Source organism: Musa acuminata, chromosome BXJ2-6, assembly GCF_036884655.1.
Source record: "Musa acuminata AAA Group cultivar baxijiao chromosome BXJ2-6, Cavendish_Baxijiao_AAA, whole genome shotgun sequence".
NCBI lineage: Eukaryota > Viridiplantae > Streptophyta > Magnoliopsida > Zingiberales > Musaceae > Musa > Musa acuminata.
Window position 1 is genome coordinate 10646930 of NC_088343.1, and position 16943 is coordinate 10663872.

Sequence of the window (16943 nt, forward strand, 5' to 3'; positions counted from 1 at the left end):
TCAATAAGTCCGCCCAGTCTTTGGTCTGGGTACGTTTCCGTTTCCTGGGCTTGTCTGTCCGGCGCCACCTTTCTTGACCCGATCTTCCTCGCGTAGGGGATCCATTATGCGACGGCCCTGATGGACAGTGTGCGCGACGTCGGCCGGGTCATCGGGAGCCTCGCCAACCGCAACGCCGAGCTCGTCCGCCAGGTCGAGGAGGTTCGATCCGGAACTGGTCCGGAGGCCGTGGCGGCTGCCGAGCAGCGGGCGGCGGATCTGGAAGCGGAGGCGGCACGCCTCCGATCGGAGCTCGAGGCCTCCAAGAAGGCGAACGAGGGGCTCCAAAAGACAATAAGGGTGGAACGGACAGAGCTCCGCCTGGTGAAAACGGAGGCGAGCGCCCTCAGTAAGAAGCTAGAGGAGGCGAAGGCCGAAGCGAGGTCGGCCTCGGAGGCGCTGGCGGAGGAGGCCCGGCTTCGACCTGCAAAAGACAAGGAGCTCCTCGAGGCCTACAAGAAGTCGGAGGGGTTCGAGCTCGGGCTCACGCGGACGGGGCGGGTGTCCTTTGAGTACGGTTACCGTATCGCCACGTCCCGCTTCCGCGCTTGCCACCCCGGTCTTGAGGTAGAGGAGAACCCCTTCGCTCCTCACCCCGAGGACCAGGGGGTGGATATGCCCGAGGAGGTCCCCTTCGATGATCGCCTGGAGGAGCCTGGGCAATGAAGAAAAAGCGTCCTGTATTTTATTTTGCTAGTTGGTCGGTTTTTTGTAAGTCGGGTCCTGTATTTTGGCTTGCTTTCTTAAAAGAAAATGCTTTTTCCCTTCCATTTTATCAACTCCCTTCTCTTTTCCTAGGCGAAAGCTTCCGTTTTTGGGAGAAAAACTTTTAGACGAAAAAGCTCTTCCTCTTCAAACGAAAAGGTTTCTTCGCCTCAGACGAAAAACTTCTTGAGGTTCCCGACGTTCCAGGTTCTCGGTACGGGAGAACCGTCCATCGATGTGAGTCGGTAAGTACCCGGCCGGACCACCTCTACGACCCGATAAGGTCCTTCCCATTTGGGGGCTAGCTTCCCCTGGCTCGGGTTGGGTTGCTGACCTCGGTCCTTCGGAGGACCAGGTCGTCTAACTTTATCGGTCGAGGTCGTACCTTCCTGTTGTAGACCCTTGCGACGGCTCTCTGGTAAGAGAGGGCCTTCAGGTGTGCGTCCGCGCGTCGTTCCTCGAGCATGTCGAGGCTGGCGCGAAGTCCTTCGTTCGAAACTTTCTCGACGTAGTTCCTCGTCCGGAGGGTGGAGATGGTCATCTCGGGTGGAAGGACAGTCTCGGTTCCGAACGTCAGGCTGTACGGGGATTCCCCAGTTGCGGTCTTGGGCGTGGTGCGTAGTGACCATAAGACGCTAGAGAGTTCATCGGTCCAGGGCGACCGGGCCGCGGACACCCTTCTTTTGAGTCCGTCCAGGATGGATCGATTGGTCACCTCTGCCAGTCCGTTTGTCTGAGGGTGTGCTACCGAGCTGAACCTTAGTTGGATGCCATGACTTGCGCAGAACTCCCTGAACCTTCTACTTGCGAACTGCGGTCCGTTATCCGTAATAATGGCCCTGGGCAGCCCGAACCGAGTCACTAAGTTTCTCCATACGAACTTCTCCATTTGGTGCTCCGTGACTGTCGCCAATGGCTCGGCCTCAACCCACTTTGTGAAGTAATCTACTCCCACGATGATATATTTCCGCTGCCCCGAAGCCGGCGGGAAAGGGCCGAGGAGGTCTAACCCCCACTGCGCGAACGGCCACGCGCACGTGACGGGGTTGAGAGGGACCGCGGGCTGTCGGGGTGCGCTGGCGTGTTCTTGACACGCGTCGCAACGCTGCGTGTAAGCTTTTGCATCCCGGCACATGCTCGGCCAGTAGTACCCCTGGCGAAGCAATTTGTGCACCAAGGTTCGCCCTCCGTTGTGCTCTCCGCAGACCCCCTCGTGGACTTCGGCCAGGACCGTCTGAGCCTCATCCGGCTCTAGGCATCGTAAGAGGGGATAGGTGAAGGACCGCCTTTAGAGCCGGCCACCTTCTTCGGCGTACCACGCGTGTGTACAGCGCAGTCGCCGAGCCGCTACTTCGTCGTGGGGAAGGGTCCCGTCCCGCTTGAAGCGCAGCAGCTCCTGTACCCACGTGATCGGGGCATTGTCGGGGGCCGTAATTGCTACTTCGATGGCGCGGGCAGGAAGTTCCTCGATCTTTGGGCATGTTTCGCAGGTCGGTTTCGACGCCAGCCCGCCCGTTCTCCTCCCTCGGGACATTGGATAATGTGAAATAAGGGAACTTAGCAGTCAGGTCCCTTACCTGCGCCAGGTATTTCGCCATGGTTAGGTCCCGAGCCTCATATGCACCGCTGAGTTGTTCGGCCACCAGCTGTGAGTCAGTGAGGATGTGTACAGCGGCCACCTGCATCTCGAGGGCCAACCTGAGTCCTGCTAGGAGCGCTTCGTATTCCGCTTCGTTGTTAGTGGCCTTGAACCCGAAGCGGAGGGAGCGCTCGAACGAGCGACCGTCGGGGGCGAGCAGGACCAGTCCCGCGCCGGCGCCCTTTGAGCTAGACGAACCGTCCACGTGTAGGATCCAAGCTTCGGGAGGCTGCTCTAGATCCTCGCTTGTCGCCTGGGTTAGCTCCGCGATGAAGTCGGCCACCGCCTGGGCTTTGATGGCGGTCCTGGGCACGTATCTTATATCATGCTCGCCTAGCTCTACTGGCCACTTGAGGAGCCGACCTGCAACATCGAACTTAGATAAAACCTGCCGAAGGGGTTGGTCGGTGATGACTTCAACTGGGTGAGCCTGGAAGTACGGGCGCAACTTCCGAGCCGACAGCACCAGGGCGAGCGCGAGTTTCTCTATCGACGGGTAGCGCCCCTCGGGTCCGCTTAGGATGTGGCTGACATAGTAGATCGGAAGCTGTTCGCCCGAGCTCTCTTTAATCAGGACGGAACTGACTGCATGGGGGGAGGCTACTAGATAGAGGCTCAGCTTTTCGTCGGGAGAAACAGAGGCGAGCCGGGGGAGGTTTGCCAGGCGCTGCTTTACCTGTTTGAAGGCTTCTTCGCACTCCGTTGTCCACCGGAAGTTTTTCGGGTCCTTGAGCGCCCTGAAGAAGGGGAGGCAGTGATCCCCCAACCGGGCAAGGAAACGGGACATGGCAACAATCCTTCCGTTCAGTCGCTGCAGGTCTTTGATCGTCCGGGGTGACTGCATGTTGATGATCGCTCGGACTTTCTCCGGGTTGGCGTCAATTCCCCTTTCATGTATAATGAACCCGAGGAATTTCTCGGAGGTGACACCGAAGGCGCATTTTGTGGGGTTGAGCCGCATGCCGAACTTGCGTAGCGTGTCGAACGCCTCGGCCAGGTCGGCAATATGGGCTTCGGTCTTTTGGCTTTTCACGATCATGTCATCCACGTACACTTCCATGTTCCTTCCGATCTGATGGGCGAACATTTTGTTCACCGTCCTCTGGTACGTGGCCCCGGCGTTCTTCAACCCGAACGGCATGACCTTATAGAAGTACGCCCCTTGGTCGGTGAGGAAGGTCGTGTGTTCGCTGTCTTCGGGCGCCATCCTGATCTGGTTGTATCCTGAATAGGCGTCCATGAAAGAGAGGCGTGCGTGTCCAGCTGTTGCGTCGACCAACTGGTCGATTCTTGGGAGGGGGTAGCAATCTTTCGGGCATGCATTGTTGAGACTGGTGTAGTCAACGCACATCCTCCAACTCTCATTGTGTTTTTTCACAAGGACTACATTGGACAGCCATTGAGGATACTTGGCTTCCTCTATGAAGCCTGCTGCTAAGAGACGGGCCACCTCCTCTCGTATAGCCTGCTGCCGATCAGGGGCCTGCCGTCTGGGTCTTTGTTTTACCGGGCGAGCGTCAGGTGGGATGTTGAGGTGGTGCTGCGCCACCCTTGGGTCGACGCACGTCATATCAGACGGGGACCAAGCGAAGATGTCGGCGTTTTCCCGTAGGAGGCCGCGAGCTGCTCTCGTTCCTGTTCGGGTAGCTCCGAACCCACCTTGACCGTTTGGTCGGGTCGAGCTTCTTGTAACGGCACATCAATGGTGGGCCCCTTCGGCTCGGGATGAGGGGCCGGCCTTTTTGTCTCCCGTGGGTCCTCCAGCGGTGGCTCGACCCTGGTCCTCTTGTGTAGCGAAACGGCAGTTAGGTAGCACCGCCTGGACTCTCGGGGGCTTCCGATGACTTCTCCGACCCCTGCGTGAGTCGGGAACTTAATGGTTTGGTAGTAGGTCGAGACGACGGCTCTGACTTTATCGAGGGTCGGCCGTCCCAGTATGGCATTGTAGGCCGTAGGAAGGTCGACCACCAAAAAGGTGGTCATCACCGTTTTTGACCTTGGCGGGATCCCCAGGGTTAAAGGCAAAGTGATAGCCCCCAAAGGTGATATTGAATCTCCCGTGAACTCAGTGAACGCTGAACCCATTGGGCGCATGCTTTCCTTGGCTAAGCCGAGCTTCTGGAAGGCGTCAAAGTAGAGTATGTCGGCTGAACTCCCCGTGTCGACCATGATCCTCTTCACCTGCGCGTTGGCCACCCTTGCTGATATTACGAGGGCGTCGTCGTGCTCGGGCTGCCTGGAGACCCCGGTCGGGAAGGTGATTTCAGGCTCGGGCCCGTGCCCAGGGGTCACATCAGGAGCGGCTCGGGCGTATGCCTTTCTCCCTAACATGGAGCCCCCTCCTGATGCGGGGCCGCCAGCGATTACATCAATGTGTCTCTCGATGGGGCCCCCGGGGTGAGGCGATGGCTCCTTGTTCGGCAGAAGGTAGTGGCCGAGATGCCCTCGGCGGATGGGCTCCTCGATCTGCCTTTTTAGCTCACGACACTGCTCGGTGTCATGCCCATGCTGCCGATGGAATCGGTAGTATTTTGAGCGGTCCGCGAGTTCTCGTGGGCTCCTCATCGGGTGGGGCTCCGTGAGTAGTCCCTTCCCCTTCTCGTGGAGAAATATTTCCGTCCGTGAGGAATTCAAGGTGGGGGAAGGAGGTCTTGGGTCAGACCTATCCAACTTGCGTCGGGAGGCGATGGGCTGCTGTTGTCGGGGCGGCTCCGTTTTGACTTTTTTGTGCTCTTCCCGCTTTCCAGCCATCCATGTCTTCGCGGCGATAAATTGGCCAGCACGTTGAATCATTTCGGGGATCGCAGCAGGGGGTCGCTCCACGAGAGACCAGAAGAACCGGGAGGGCCGCAGGCCTGTCATGAACGCCTGCATCAGTAGAGAGGGGTGAGCATCCGATAGTCCGCGGATTTGTGTCATAAAGCGGTTCACAAAAAGGGAGAGGGGCTCGTCCTCCCCTTGATTGAGTCCGAGGAGCAATGCTGCGGACGGTTTTGGTCGAGCGTAAGCCAGGAAGCTAAGCTCGAAGTCTTTGGCGAGTTGGTCGAAGGAGGTGATGGTCCCGGCCCTCAGGCCGCCATACCATGCGCGGGTCGGACCCCGCAGGGTTGTCGGGAACGCCCTGCACATCAAAGCATCGGAAGTCCCGTATAGCGCCATCTGGGCGCGAAAAGCGGCCACGTGGTCTGCTGGGTCGGCAGCACCGTCATACGTGTCCAACGAGGGGAGGCGGAAATGTGATGGGATCGCCTGGTCTTGGATCTCGGGGGTGAACGGGGATCCTTGCTGCCCGTCCGTCCCGAGCTCTCCTTTCGACTTACGGACTTCCTGTTGTACCTCGTCGAGTCTTTGACTGACGAGGCGTAGCTGGGCTCTTAGGGCATTCGTGGAGTCGGCAGACGGAGCCTCGCGCCCGGGGTGGCTCGCTGTGTCTTCTGCCTCCCGGCTCCCGGGCCGAGTTATCGGGTTCTGAGGCGAGCCAGGGAGCTCGGAGAGGGGTATGTGAGTGCGGTCGTGGGTTTCCTGCTGCTGTGAAGGGTGAGCCACGTGCAGAGTGGTTCGCTGCGAGACAATCGGGATGATGGTCTGCACCATGCTCGTTAGGGCTCGGACTTGATGAGCGAGGTCGTGAAAGGCCTCGGGAGACACCGGCGATGGGCCAGCGGGTGCGTCGTCGGGAGGTGACAAGCCTGGGTCATTGAACAATTGCCAGTATCGTTCTGATGCCGTTGCAGGGCGCTTGTCACGAGTTTCATTGTGCGGGGGGTGTTCCCCCTGGGTGGGGAGCCCAACAGTTGGGGGCTTGCCAAAGTGGATTCACTGATCGCTTGCCATTCGAAGGCCCTCCTTCTAGCGCCAATTTGTTACGGCAGGTAACTTTTTTAGCCGTTACCTCAGGGTCGGCACGGTTGGTTCGAGGGTCCGAGCAGCCAGGATCAGGTGAAGCTCCTCTCGGGATCCCCGGGGTGACCGGTTACGGGGAATCGGGCGGAAGTGCTCCGCGTCGCCGGGTCGGGTCGGCTTCGGTCGAGTACCTGCACACTGGTCGGGTCGGTAATTCGGCCCGACCCCTCTGACGATCAAGTTAGAAATGAAGAGGGGAGTCTTAGATGGAATCGTGTGTTTTTCCGCTTACCCTGCCTGCTTGGAGCCCGAGGGTATTTATAGGTGAGCTCGATGTTACCTGACGCGCCATCCTGCCGGGGCAGGGCCGTACACCTGATCGAGTCCGTTGCCGTTGTGGGCATTACGCGGTAAGGCCGAGTCGCCGTAGGGTATGGCAAGCCTTGGTCGACACTTTCCCCTGCCCTATCCGGTCGTGCAGGGTCAGCATGATGAGGTCGTGCGGGTATGGTCGGTGAGGGTGCGCGTTACGCTGGTATTAATGCTCGTCTCTTGGCGCGGTGTGCCGTTTGGGGGTGGCTGATATGGGGCGGTGTTACGTCAAATCCGGTGCATCATGTCTTATTTGTTTTTACCCCTATCAAGCTCAGATCGGAGGTGCGTCGACTCCGCCTCCAGATCCGAGGCACGCTGCTCGGCCACTTCGACCGCTTCAGGAGCCGCCCCTGCGCGGACCTCCTCGATCTACTTCCGGAGATCGGCATTGCGGTCGCTCAAAAAGTCGATCACCTGGCTCGCGTCACGGACGCGGTCCATCAATGTTACGGCGTAATGGTGACCATGCAGAGAAAGAAGTCAGGACGGTACCTCTCGCACACTAACAAAGAGGCCAGGGGTGTAATGCTTACCCAAAGCAGCGACTTGGCCGAATTCCCGAGGAGGACCACAGAGGGCAGAGTGTACAGGTCTCGAGCTATGTCCGGGTGAAGCCCCCCACGGACAAACGAGGCTGCAGAATCCCCGTCGGCCCACACCCAGTTCCCTCGGGTGAAGCCTCCCCAGCAGGTCCGAGGCTTGGCCTTGCGAAAGGTCGCCCACCACCCGCGTCTGGTAGGGCTCGTCCTATGTTCCCACCGGGAGGCGGCAAAGCTCACGGATAGAAGGCTCTTGAGGTGCCTTCCCTGCCGCCTCCTTACTGGGGCCGGCCTCACCTCGCCCTGCGGCTCCTCCCCGCGTGTCCGGCCGGTGCATTTATGGCTCCCGTCGGCTATACCACTGCCTCATCCGGCGCCTTCGGCGTTGAAGTCTTCACCCTCTTCCGAGGCCGACCGACCTCGATATCCATGTGTGCATCCTTCGAGCCAACCCTCGGCTTGGTCGGTGGGCGTGTGGATGGTGCTGACGGAGCCCGTCCCCCGTGCACTGCTCGGAGATTCACCATTTCTGCACAAAAAGTAACAACATTGGTTAGTACGCCGAACGATCCCTAGAGAAAAACCCTAACGCTACCCACTAATGTAATATCCCTCGCTTTTAAAAATTATTAATAAAGATTTATATGTAAATTGGAGGACCTATATGTAAATATAGAAATTACAAGGACTAAACTGCTAAGTTGCAAAAAAAGAAAAAAAAAAAGGGAAAACCGAAGAAGGAGAGTGGTAGAAGAAGAGAGGAAGAAGAGGGAGAAGAGAAGAAGAAGAAGAAGAAGAAGAAGAAGAGGAGGTGGCTGCAGCGAGGGCTGCAGCGAGGAGCTGTGGGGCGTGGGGAGAAGAAGAGAGGAAGAAGAGGGAGAAGAGAAGAAGAAGAAGAAGAAGAAGAAGAAGAAGAAGAGAGGAGGATAGCTGCGGCAAGGCTGCAGCGAGGAGGTGTGTGGCTTTGGGGAGGAAAAGGGTAGAGGAGAAGAAGAGAAGGAGAAGAAGAGGGAAAAGAGAGGCAGCTGCAGCAGCCAGGGCTGCAGCACCTCTGTTTCCCGCAGGTGGAAACAGAGGAGAGGATGTGTGGGGCGTTGAGGATGAAAAGGGAAGAAGAAGAAGAAGAAGAAGAAGATAGCTGCGGCAAGGCTGCAGCGAGGAGATGTGTGGCCTTGGGGAGGAAAAGGGAAGAGGGGAAGAGGAGAAGAAGAAGAAGAGGAAGAGAAAGAGGTGTGATACCTCTGTTTCCTGCAGAGGAAACAGAGGAGAGGGTGTGTGTGACGCCGGGGAAGAAGGGGCTGCAGCTGCGGCGATGGCAGCTGCAGCTGGAAGAGAAGAAGAAGAGGAAGATGAGCAGGGGAGGAGGGAGAGGTTGCGGCCGTGGCTGCGGCCGCGACTGCAGCAGTTGCAGCGGGGAGAAGAAGGGGAGGAAGGAGAAGAAGAGAAGAAGAAGAAAGGAAGGAAAAGGAAGAGGAGAAGGGAAGAAAGTAGCTGCGGCTGCGGTTGTGGCAGCTGCAGCTGTGGCAGGGAAAGAAGAAGAGAAAGGAAGAAGGGGAGGAGAGGAAGAAGAGTAGGGGCTGCGGCTGCGGCGATGGCAGCTGCAGTTGGAAGAGAAGAAGGAGAGGAAGATGAGCAGGGGAGGAAGAAAAGGCTGTGGCCGTGGCTGAGGCTGCGACTGCAGCATGCAGCTGGGAAAGAAGAGAAGGAAAGGAAGAAGAAGAGAAAGGAAGAAGGGAAGGAGAGGAAGAAGAGAAGGGGCTACGGCTGCGGCGATGGCAGCTGCAGTTGGAAGAGAAGAAGGAGAGGAAGATGAGCAGGGGAGGAAGAAGAGGCTGCGAATGTGGTGGCTGCGGCCGTGGCTGCGACTCCGGCTGCGGCTGCAACGTTGGCTGCGGTAGCTGCGGCAGCGGTGGTGGCTGCAGTAGCTGCTTTGGGGAAAGAGAAAGAGTAGGAACGAGAGAAGGGAAGAAGGAAATAGTGCAGTGGAAGGGGGCTGCGGTTGTGACCGCAGTTGCGGTCGTGGCTGCGATTGTGGCAGCGGCAGCGGCGGCGGCTGTGGCAGCTGCGTTTGGGAAAGAAAAAAAGAAGGAATGAGAGTAAGAGAGAGCAGGTGACTGTGCCTCGATGTTCGACACGTGATGTAGTTAGGAAGAAAGGAAGAAAACGGGAGCACAAAACGAAACAGAGAGAGGACACGGAGAAAAAGTAGAAGGATTTGGGCTGGCACCTTCTTTGGATCTTCGGATCGAAATCATTGAAAGGCAAGTTTCCCACTTGTTTCGATCCTTTCTATTGCAAGTTCCCTGATCGTTTCTCCTATAATTGCTCTGATATGTCTTATTGCAAGTATCCTGATCTTCCTCACTGTCATTTTTATCTCTACATTTGCTTTGATTATGAGGAACTTTGAATTGTACTAGCCTTGCATTTGTTATATCTCCTGTTTACATGTAACGATTCGAATCTGTGCAACTTTTGAGATTCTGATCTTTTGATACCGAACTGCCTATAAGACTTTGTGGAAACTCTGATTTGTTCAAAACTGATTTCATTGGAAACTAGACTCGTAGACCTTTCTTTGATATATGGATTGAAAGATCTGAAATCCAAACACCTGCCCAGTTATCTGTTGAATCTGACATTATGAATTCTGCCAACAGAGATTTTGTTCTACGACACTTGCTTACCAAATTATTTGTAACTCTCTCTGTTGGACAGTTCAATTCATATGAAGCCTGTCTTATCTGAAAATATTATCCAATGATTATTTCTGAGTAAATTGGAGCACGATTGATAGTTTGAATCATTTGTTCAATGTGCCTTCTGTATTCTGCCAGAAATCGAGCTTTGGTCGATTTCTCATATTCTGGTTTCATTCCTTTGGAAATTGATATCCTTTAGCCTTCTTATTCAATTGAGCTTTATATTACTACTTTGAATTCTTGTATGCTCTTGTTCTTAAAATTATTGCATTCTTGAAAACTGTTGTGTAACGTTTATGCTATATCGTATTGACTCATATAGGCACATGTATATCCTATTGTTCCGCATTTGCTTTCGATATGTGCCTATTCCAGTTTCATTCCTTTGGACATTGAATTCATCAAATCTTCTTATTGAATTGAGTTATTTGTGATTGCTTGGATTCCATATGTGCCCTTGCTTTCAATTCCCTTCAAATCTGAATATACTTGTGAAAGATTATTGCTTACTTCGGATTGACTCGTAAAGGCACATGTACGTTTGTTGTTCCGCGTGTGCTTCCGATATATGCTACTTATTGTTGAAACTGTCCTTTTGTACTCTGGTGTGTGGGATTGTCTGGACCTTTGCCAGAAATGGTAAAGGGTATGCGCTGATTTGCCCGCTATGTGGGGTCCCGCTATGTGGGATATTCTGGTATGCGCTTATTTGCCCGCTATGTGGGGTCCCGCTATGTGGGATATTGCTTAGAGCCTGCGATGCTCTGCCGGCCCCCTTTGACTTCACCTAGACGTGGGTGGATGGAGCTCCCAGACGTGGGAGACTTTTGTCAGGTGGTCATTCAGAAATGGATGAATCACATTCTGACTGAGATCCCACTACACCTTCTGTATGTTTGATATGATATCCAGAGCTTTGGTTATGTGTTTCTGTACATGCTTTGGATAAGATTGATATGTTTGCAACGTCAAAGACGACGTTTGAGCTTCTGTACGATATTTGTTTTCGATATGCTCTGAAATGCTTCATTCACTGATGATATGCTTCGAAATGTTCCATATGCCGTTGATATGCTCCGGAACATTTCATATGCCATTGATATGCTCCAATTACTCTGTGCTCCATTTGCTATGAACTGATATGTTCTGAAATGTCCTATCTGCCATTGATATGTTCCAATTACTCTATGCCCCATTCGTTATGGATCAAATATGTTTTGAATGACATGATACGTATGATTTGGTATCTATTGAGATGGTATCCTTGAGAATTCTTGTATTCTGCCTTGCATTATGATACCTTACTCGTTTGAAACCGTTCCTTTTGTTCTAAATATGCTTTGTCACTTGCTGAGCCGTTTTTGGCTCACTCCGTTGTTATATAAATCTTTCAGGTCAGCTTGTCACTCTTCGAGATGTTTGATTTGGGCTGAGGCAGTGGATAGCTATTCAGAATAATGGGCAAGTCTGATTGGTTATTACGATATTGTTGTATAAGTATGTCTTGTATGTAATGAAATGTTGTCGTTGAACCGAAATGGATATACTGTGTCAAAGTGTTAGGAGATCTCTCTTATTTGGAATTTCAGAATGTTAAGTCTAATTTATGGTGATATGAACTTGTGGTGAATAGTTGGAGTTCCGATTGTATAATTTATTTAGCTTGTGGATTTATAAATATTGTTCATGTTTGTCAAGTTGGCTTGGGTTGCCATAAATGTGAATTATCGAGTGATGTGATATATGATTATAAACTGCACAGGTTTTATGGATGTGAATATGAATAGAATGTTTTCAGTGTCCTCAAACGTTATTAGTTTGGATCCTGGATTGGTCTGTGACGAAAATTTTAAAAATCATGCATATTTTGAGGGGCGTGACAACTAAGGCATACCTCGAGGCATCGGGCTAAGACCCGCCTCAACCAGCCACTGTTCAGTCATGCTTCGGATCGCTCTCGAGGCTGGGAGAATCTCTTTGGGCCTCCGGAGCCCCCGGTACTCCTCGTCGCTCAGAGCCGAGGCAGTGTTGTCGATCACACGCGTCGCCCATCGGAGCCCGAAGCTCCAACCCTCTGCACGGAAAACAAAGAAGAAGTGCCCCTTCCATCCCTTATTGCTGGAAGGAGCCCCACTAACCCGAAAGCCCGATCGGTCGGATAGGTAGTAACCCCCCGACCCCTTAGAAAGGTGAAAACAGGAGAGAAAAAGAGATCGGGTCGGGGTAATGTTGGCGTAGTGGCACTCTCCAAGGAATGCCACCAGATAGCGCCAGGAGTTCGGCGCCATTTGTGACGGAGAGATACGCCACCATGAGATGCAGGAATTGATGACCGGATGCAGAGGGAGGCGTAACCTAGCCTCAAAGGCATCTACTGTTAGGGCGAAACCCTTCGGGATTGGGTCATACGCCCTTTGCCCGGGCTCGGGGGCTAGAAGGACGAATTCCTTTGGGATGCCATAGCGCTCCTGGAGGGTGCCAAGCGACGACTCGCTCACTGTGGAGTCGAGGTCGTGCGGCCACATTAGGTTTCAAGGGCCCGGGCCGCCTTCCCATCGGACGATGAGTTTGGGCTCGGCGGAATCATTTTTTTCTCATTACCCGAAATGAAAGGGGAAGAAGGCAGAGGAGAAGAGGAAGGAGACACCATCCTTACTAACCTTTCGAGGGGGAGGGGGAATGGTCGATGCGAACGAAGCAATAGGGGGTCCGGAGAAACAACTGAGCGAATGCAAGGAGGCGTGCAGGAAGCATACTGCACGCTACTTATAGACAAAATCTCGCCAACGACCTTTCCCCTCCCAGAGCACGTTAGGAAGACCAGACGTCACTCCGCCATAAATGCGGCCTGACGTGGCGGCCAATAGGTGCGTGGTGCGGAGGTCGAAGCACTAGACTTCTCAGTTTCGGGAACCGGCGACTCCCGAAAGTGACCGTCTCCTGGGCTCTCGCACAGACCGAGAATTACTAGGCCCCCTGCGTCCGCACATCACCGCATAACGGGTCGCTGGTTGAAGACAAATTGCTCATCGACTGCATGTCGCCCGAGACCACCTCCTCTGCGCGGCCTGCCCGCCTGAGACGTGCTCCTCGGCTGCATGTCACCTGAGACCACCTCCTCTGCGCGGCCTGCCCGCCCGAGACGTGCTCCTCGGTTGCATGTCGCCCGAGACCACCTCCTTTGCGCTGTCTGCCTGCCTGAGATGTGCTCCTCAGCCTCATGTCGCCCGAGACCACCTCCTCTACGCGGCCTGCCCGCTCGAGATGTGCTGCTCGGCTGCATGTCGCCCGAGACCACCTCCTCTACGCGGCCTACCCGCCCGAGACGTGCTCCTCGGCTGCCTGTTGCCCGAGACCACCTCCTCTGTGTGGCCTGCCCGCTTGAGACGTGCTCCTCGGCTGCTTGTTGCCCGAGACCACCTCCTCTGCGTGGCTTGCCCCCCTGAGCCGTGCTCCTCGGCTGCATGTCGCCCGAGACCACCTCCTCTACGCGGTCTGCCCGCCTGAGACGTGCTCCTCGGCCTCATGTCGCCCAAGACCACCTCCTCTACACAGCCTGCCCGCTTGAGACGTGCTCCTCGGCTACATGTCGCTCGAGACCACCTCCTCTGCGTGGTCTGCACGCTCGAGACGTGCTCCTCGGCTGCATGTCGCTTGAGACCACCTCCTTTGCGCGGTCTGCCCGCCCGAGACGTGCTCCTCGACCTCATGTCGCCCGAGACCACCTCCTCTGCGCGGCCTGCCCGCCTGAGACGTATAAATATAACATTTATGAACAATCATCAATTTCACAAATCAGCCTACTAATCTTGTTTGCTTCAATTACTACTCCTGTGGCATCGTCGTCTTGGTCATTTGTCATCATGCAATCAACAATAGTTAATCTCTCCTTACTTTCTTTCAAATTTCAAATCAAGTATAATTTTAATTCATTGTGATGATCATATTAGCAATAAAAGTCATCGACTACCTTTTGAAATGTCGGTCTAAGATTGACATCATTGACGAAAGCTCAATCTTGCAAGAGCATGATCTAAGAAGATAATAAAGGTAAACATAAAAAGATATTCTTATATTTGTTACATCGTCAATCAATCTTATATTTAAATATAAATTTGATTAAATAATTTGAGTACATGATCTCAAGACTGAAAACATGGAGGAGCTTGTAAGCGATGTATTGAAGAAACGAAATATATCGTATAGCCACGATGGAAACCAGGAAGCCTCGAGTAGGGTTCATAGTCAAAGCCGGTCAACATTCGGTATAGTAGGGGATTTTTGGGTAGACATCTTATCGACGTGACCTCACATTTTCCAAAGTCGAGCTGCATCGTAACGTTTTGGTCGTTTATTTCATGAGCTGATCTCCTCGTAGATGGGACAAGATGGCGGTTTAGTTGACCATGGAGAAAAGGTTTGACCAGGAACACGGCTTAGTTCCCGGTTATTTCCTCTGATTGGTATGTGAGATCTGATATGGAAGCTTGATGCAGTATAAAAGGTCCCAGTTGGCTCCATTTCTCTTCATCCGATCCATTCGAGAAGCAATACAGAAGCATAATTTTCAACCAGAGCATCATCTCCTCCTCGCTAGAAATGGCCATTCCAGTCATCGATTTCTCGAAGTTGGAGGGGAAGGAAAGAGCTGAAACCTTGGCACGGATTGCCAATGGATGCCAAGAATGGGGATTCTTTCAGGTTTGCATCCCATTTGACCGGTTCCTTCTTTGTCCTTACTGGGATCTTTTCGAGTTGACGCTGGTACTAAAGCAGAGGAATCTACCTGACCTGTTTGCAGCTGGTGAACCATGGGATTCCGGTGGAGCTCTTGGAACGCGTTAAGAAGGTGTGCTCCGATTGCTACAGGCTCAGAGCGGAGGGCTTCAAGGCATCCAAACCTGTGCAGCTGTTGAACAAGCTGGTGGAAGAAGAAAGCGACGTCGCCGATGCTAAGCCCTTGGATAACGTGGATTGGGAGGATGTCTTCCTTCTCCAGGATGACAACGAGTGGCCGGCCAACCCTCCAGAGTTCAGGTGATCATCAACTTCCACGCAGGGCTCGTCAGGCTAATTGATATGTAGTTATAAGTGCCTAACGTATGCGCTCTTCATGCGCAATCTTGCAGGGAGACCATGAAGGAGTACAGGGAAGAGCTGAGGAAGCTGGCTGAGAAGGTGATGGAAGTAATGGATGAGAATCTGGGGTTCGAGAAGGGCTCCATCAGGAACTCATTCTCCGGAAACGGCGAGCATCAACCCTTCTTCGGCACCAAGGTGAGCCACTACCCACCGTGCCCGCGCCTGGACATGGTGAACGGCCTTCGCGCCCACACCGACGCAGGCGGCGTCATCCTCCTCTTCCAAGACGACCAAGTGGGCGGCCTGCAGATCCTTAAAGACGGGCAGTGGATCGACGTGCAGCTAGTGGCCAATGCCATCGTCATCAACACGGGAGACCAGATCGAAGTCCTCAGCAACGGGCGGTACAAGAGCGTGTGGCACCGCGTGCTGACGACCAACGACGGCAACCGCCGCTCCATCGCTTCCTTCTACAACCCCTCCTTGAAGGCCACCATCGCTCCAGGGACCAACAAGGACGACTCTGCTACAACGCTGTACCCCAAGTACGTTTTCGGGGACTACATGGATGTGTACGTGAAGCAAAAGTTCTTGGCCAAGGAACCGCGGTTCGCGGCAGTGACAGCAGTGTGAGGATAGCAAAAGTGCACGTTGTTCATTACGATGTATTGTTTCTTCGATTTAATTCTTCGCATGTAATGAATAAAACGAGTCGTCAGCCTCTCGACTTTGATCACATATGTTCTGATTTGTACGGTTCTTTCATGTTAATAGAAATAATGACAAAGGTAAATATAAAATGATATTATTTAAATCACGATAGAGATAAATATAAAATGATATTTTTGTATTTCTTATATCTTAAATAAATCTATAATTTAAAGATCAATCTGTATATTTTAATTGAGTAATTTTGAGTATATAATTAAGAAAAAAAATTCTTAAAATTTGTATAAATACACAACACCTTAATGAAAAAAATCATGACTCTTTACAAGTTCTTCAATTAATCATGATATTAAACCTTTTCGACTTCTCCTTCCTTATTGTTTGATGATCATAGTCTCTCTTCTTTGTTGACCTACCAATTTTTTCATTTGTCTAACCGACAAAATTATAAATAGAATGTTTGATATAATGTTTATGTATGTCCGTGTCTTTTGGTTTGTTTATGCTCTGTACATGTAGAGGAATGGTCAAAGAGTTAATAACCTTATTTTAGTTGGGTTTAGTAGCCGTTTTAGGTTTGTAAATAAAGATTAGTGTCATGTGGACACTTGTGAGAGATTTTGGTATGTAGTGGACCATTTTAACTCTTTGTTGTGCAACCATTCAGAGCTTGTAAAGTTTGTTTGTAATTTGCATTGGCTATGAAGTGTTTTATGATATGTTTGCTTGTGGATCCCGAGTGAGGCGATTTCTCTAACCCGTTTTCTCTTTTGTAGGTCTTAAGGGACTATGGGAGATTTCAAGGAGGCTGACCTTTGCGGACGGACACGCAATGGTGTCACACGATTTAGGCATGTTGGGAAAAACCTATTAAAGCGGAATAATTTTTTTCCCTCTTCGTGTATCAAAATGGGTTCCTCATCAAAATACCAACTTGATATCAAAATGCTAATATCAACCAAAACAATATAAACAATATTGCCAATAAAACAATCACACAGTAAGACCAAATTTTAACATGTAAAACCCAATGCGGGAAAAACCACGGGACCGTAGTCCACCTCAAACTTCCACTATCAATAGTAATGATAACAGGTTTATAATAAATCTTTTCTAGAATAACTAGAGGATTACAATAACATCAAGAACATAGATTTTGGCTTAAGAATAGCAAATCATCATCTTATAGGATGGATCTCATCAACAGATAATTCTAAGTCTCACAAAGTGGATATAGCAGGAAAGTATCTCAGAGAGGGTAAACTACATATCAACACTATTAAGATTATAGAGCTTGCTGCAAGGATTCTCTGCATAAAATTTGGGCCAAAACTAACAACGTTTGGCCAC

At 52.2% G+C, this 16943-nt stretch overlaps 2 protein-coding genes across 2 annotated transcripts; one reads left to right on the forward strand and one right to left on the reverse strand.

The window, feature by feature from the left end:
* Positions 1-3949: 3949 nt before the first annotated feature.
* Positions 3950-5977, reverse strand: LOC135613842 (uncharacterized). Its single transcript, XM_065110861.1, has one exon. The coding sequence runs from the start codon at positions 5975-5977 to the stop codon at positions 3950-3952; it is 2028 nt and encodes a 675-aa protein (XP_064966933.1).
* Positions 5978-14361: 8384 nt separating this feature from the next.
* On the forward strand, positions 14362-15662 carry LOC135613486 (1-aminocyclopropane-1-carboxylate oxidase-like). The gene is made up of 3 exons (XM_065110520.1): positions 14362-14543; positions 14644-14879; positions 14972-15662. Exons 1-3 carry the CDS (start codon positions 14442-14444, stop codon positions 15555-15557), a joined length of 924 nt encoding a protein of 307 aa, XP_064966592.1. The 5' UTR covers positions 14362-14441; the 3' UTR covers positions 15558-15662.
* Positions 15663-16943: the final 1281 nt, after the last annotated feature.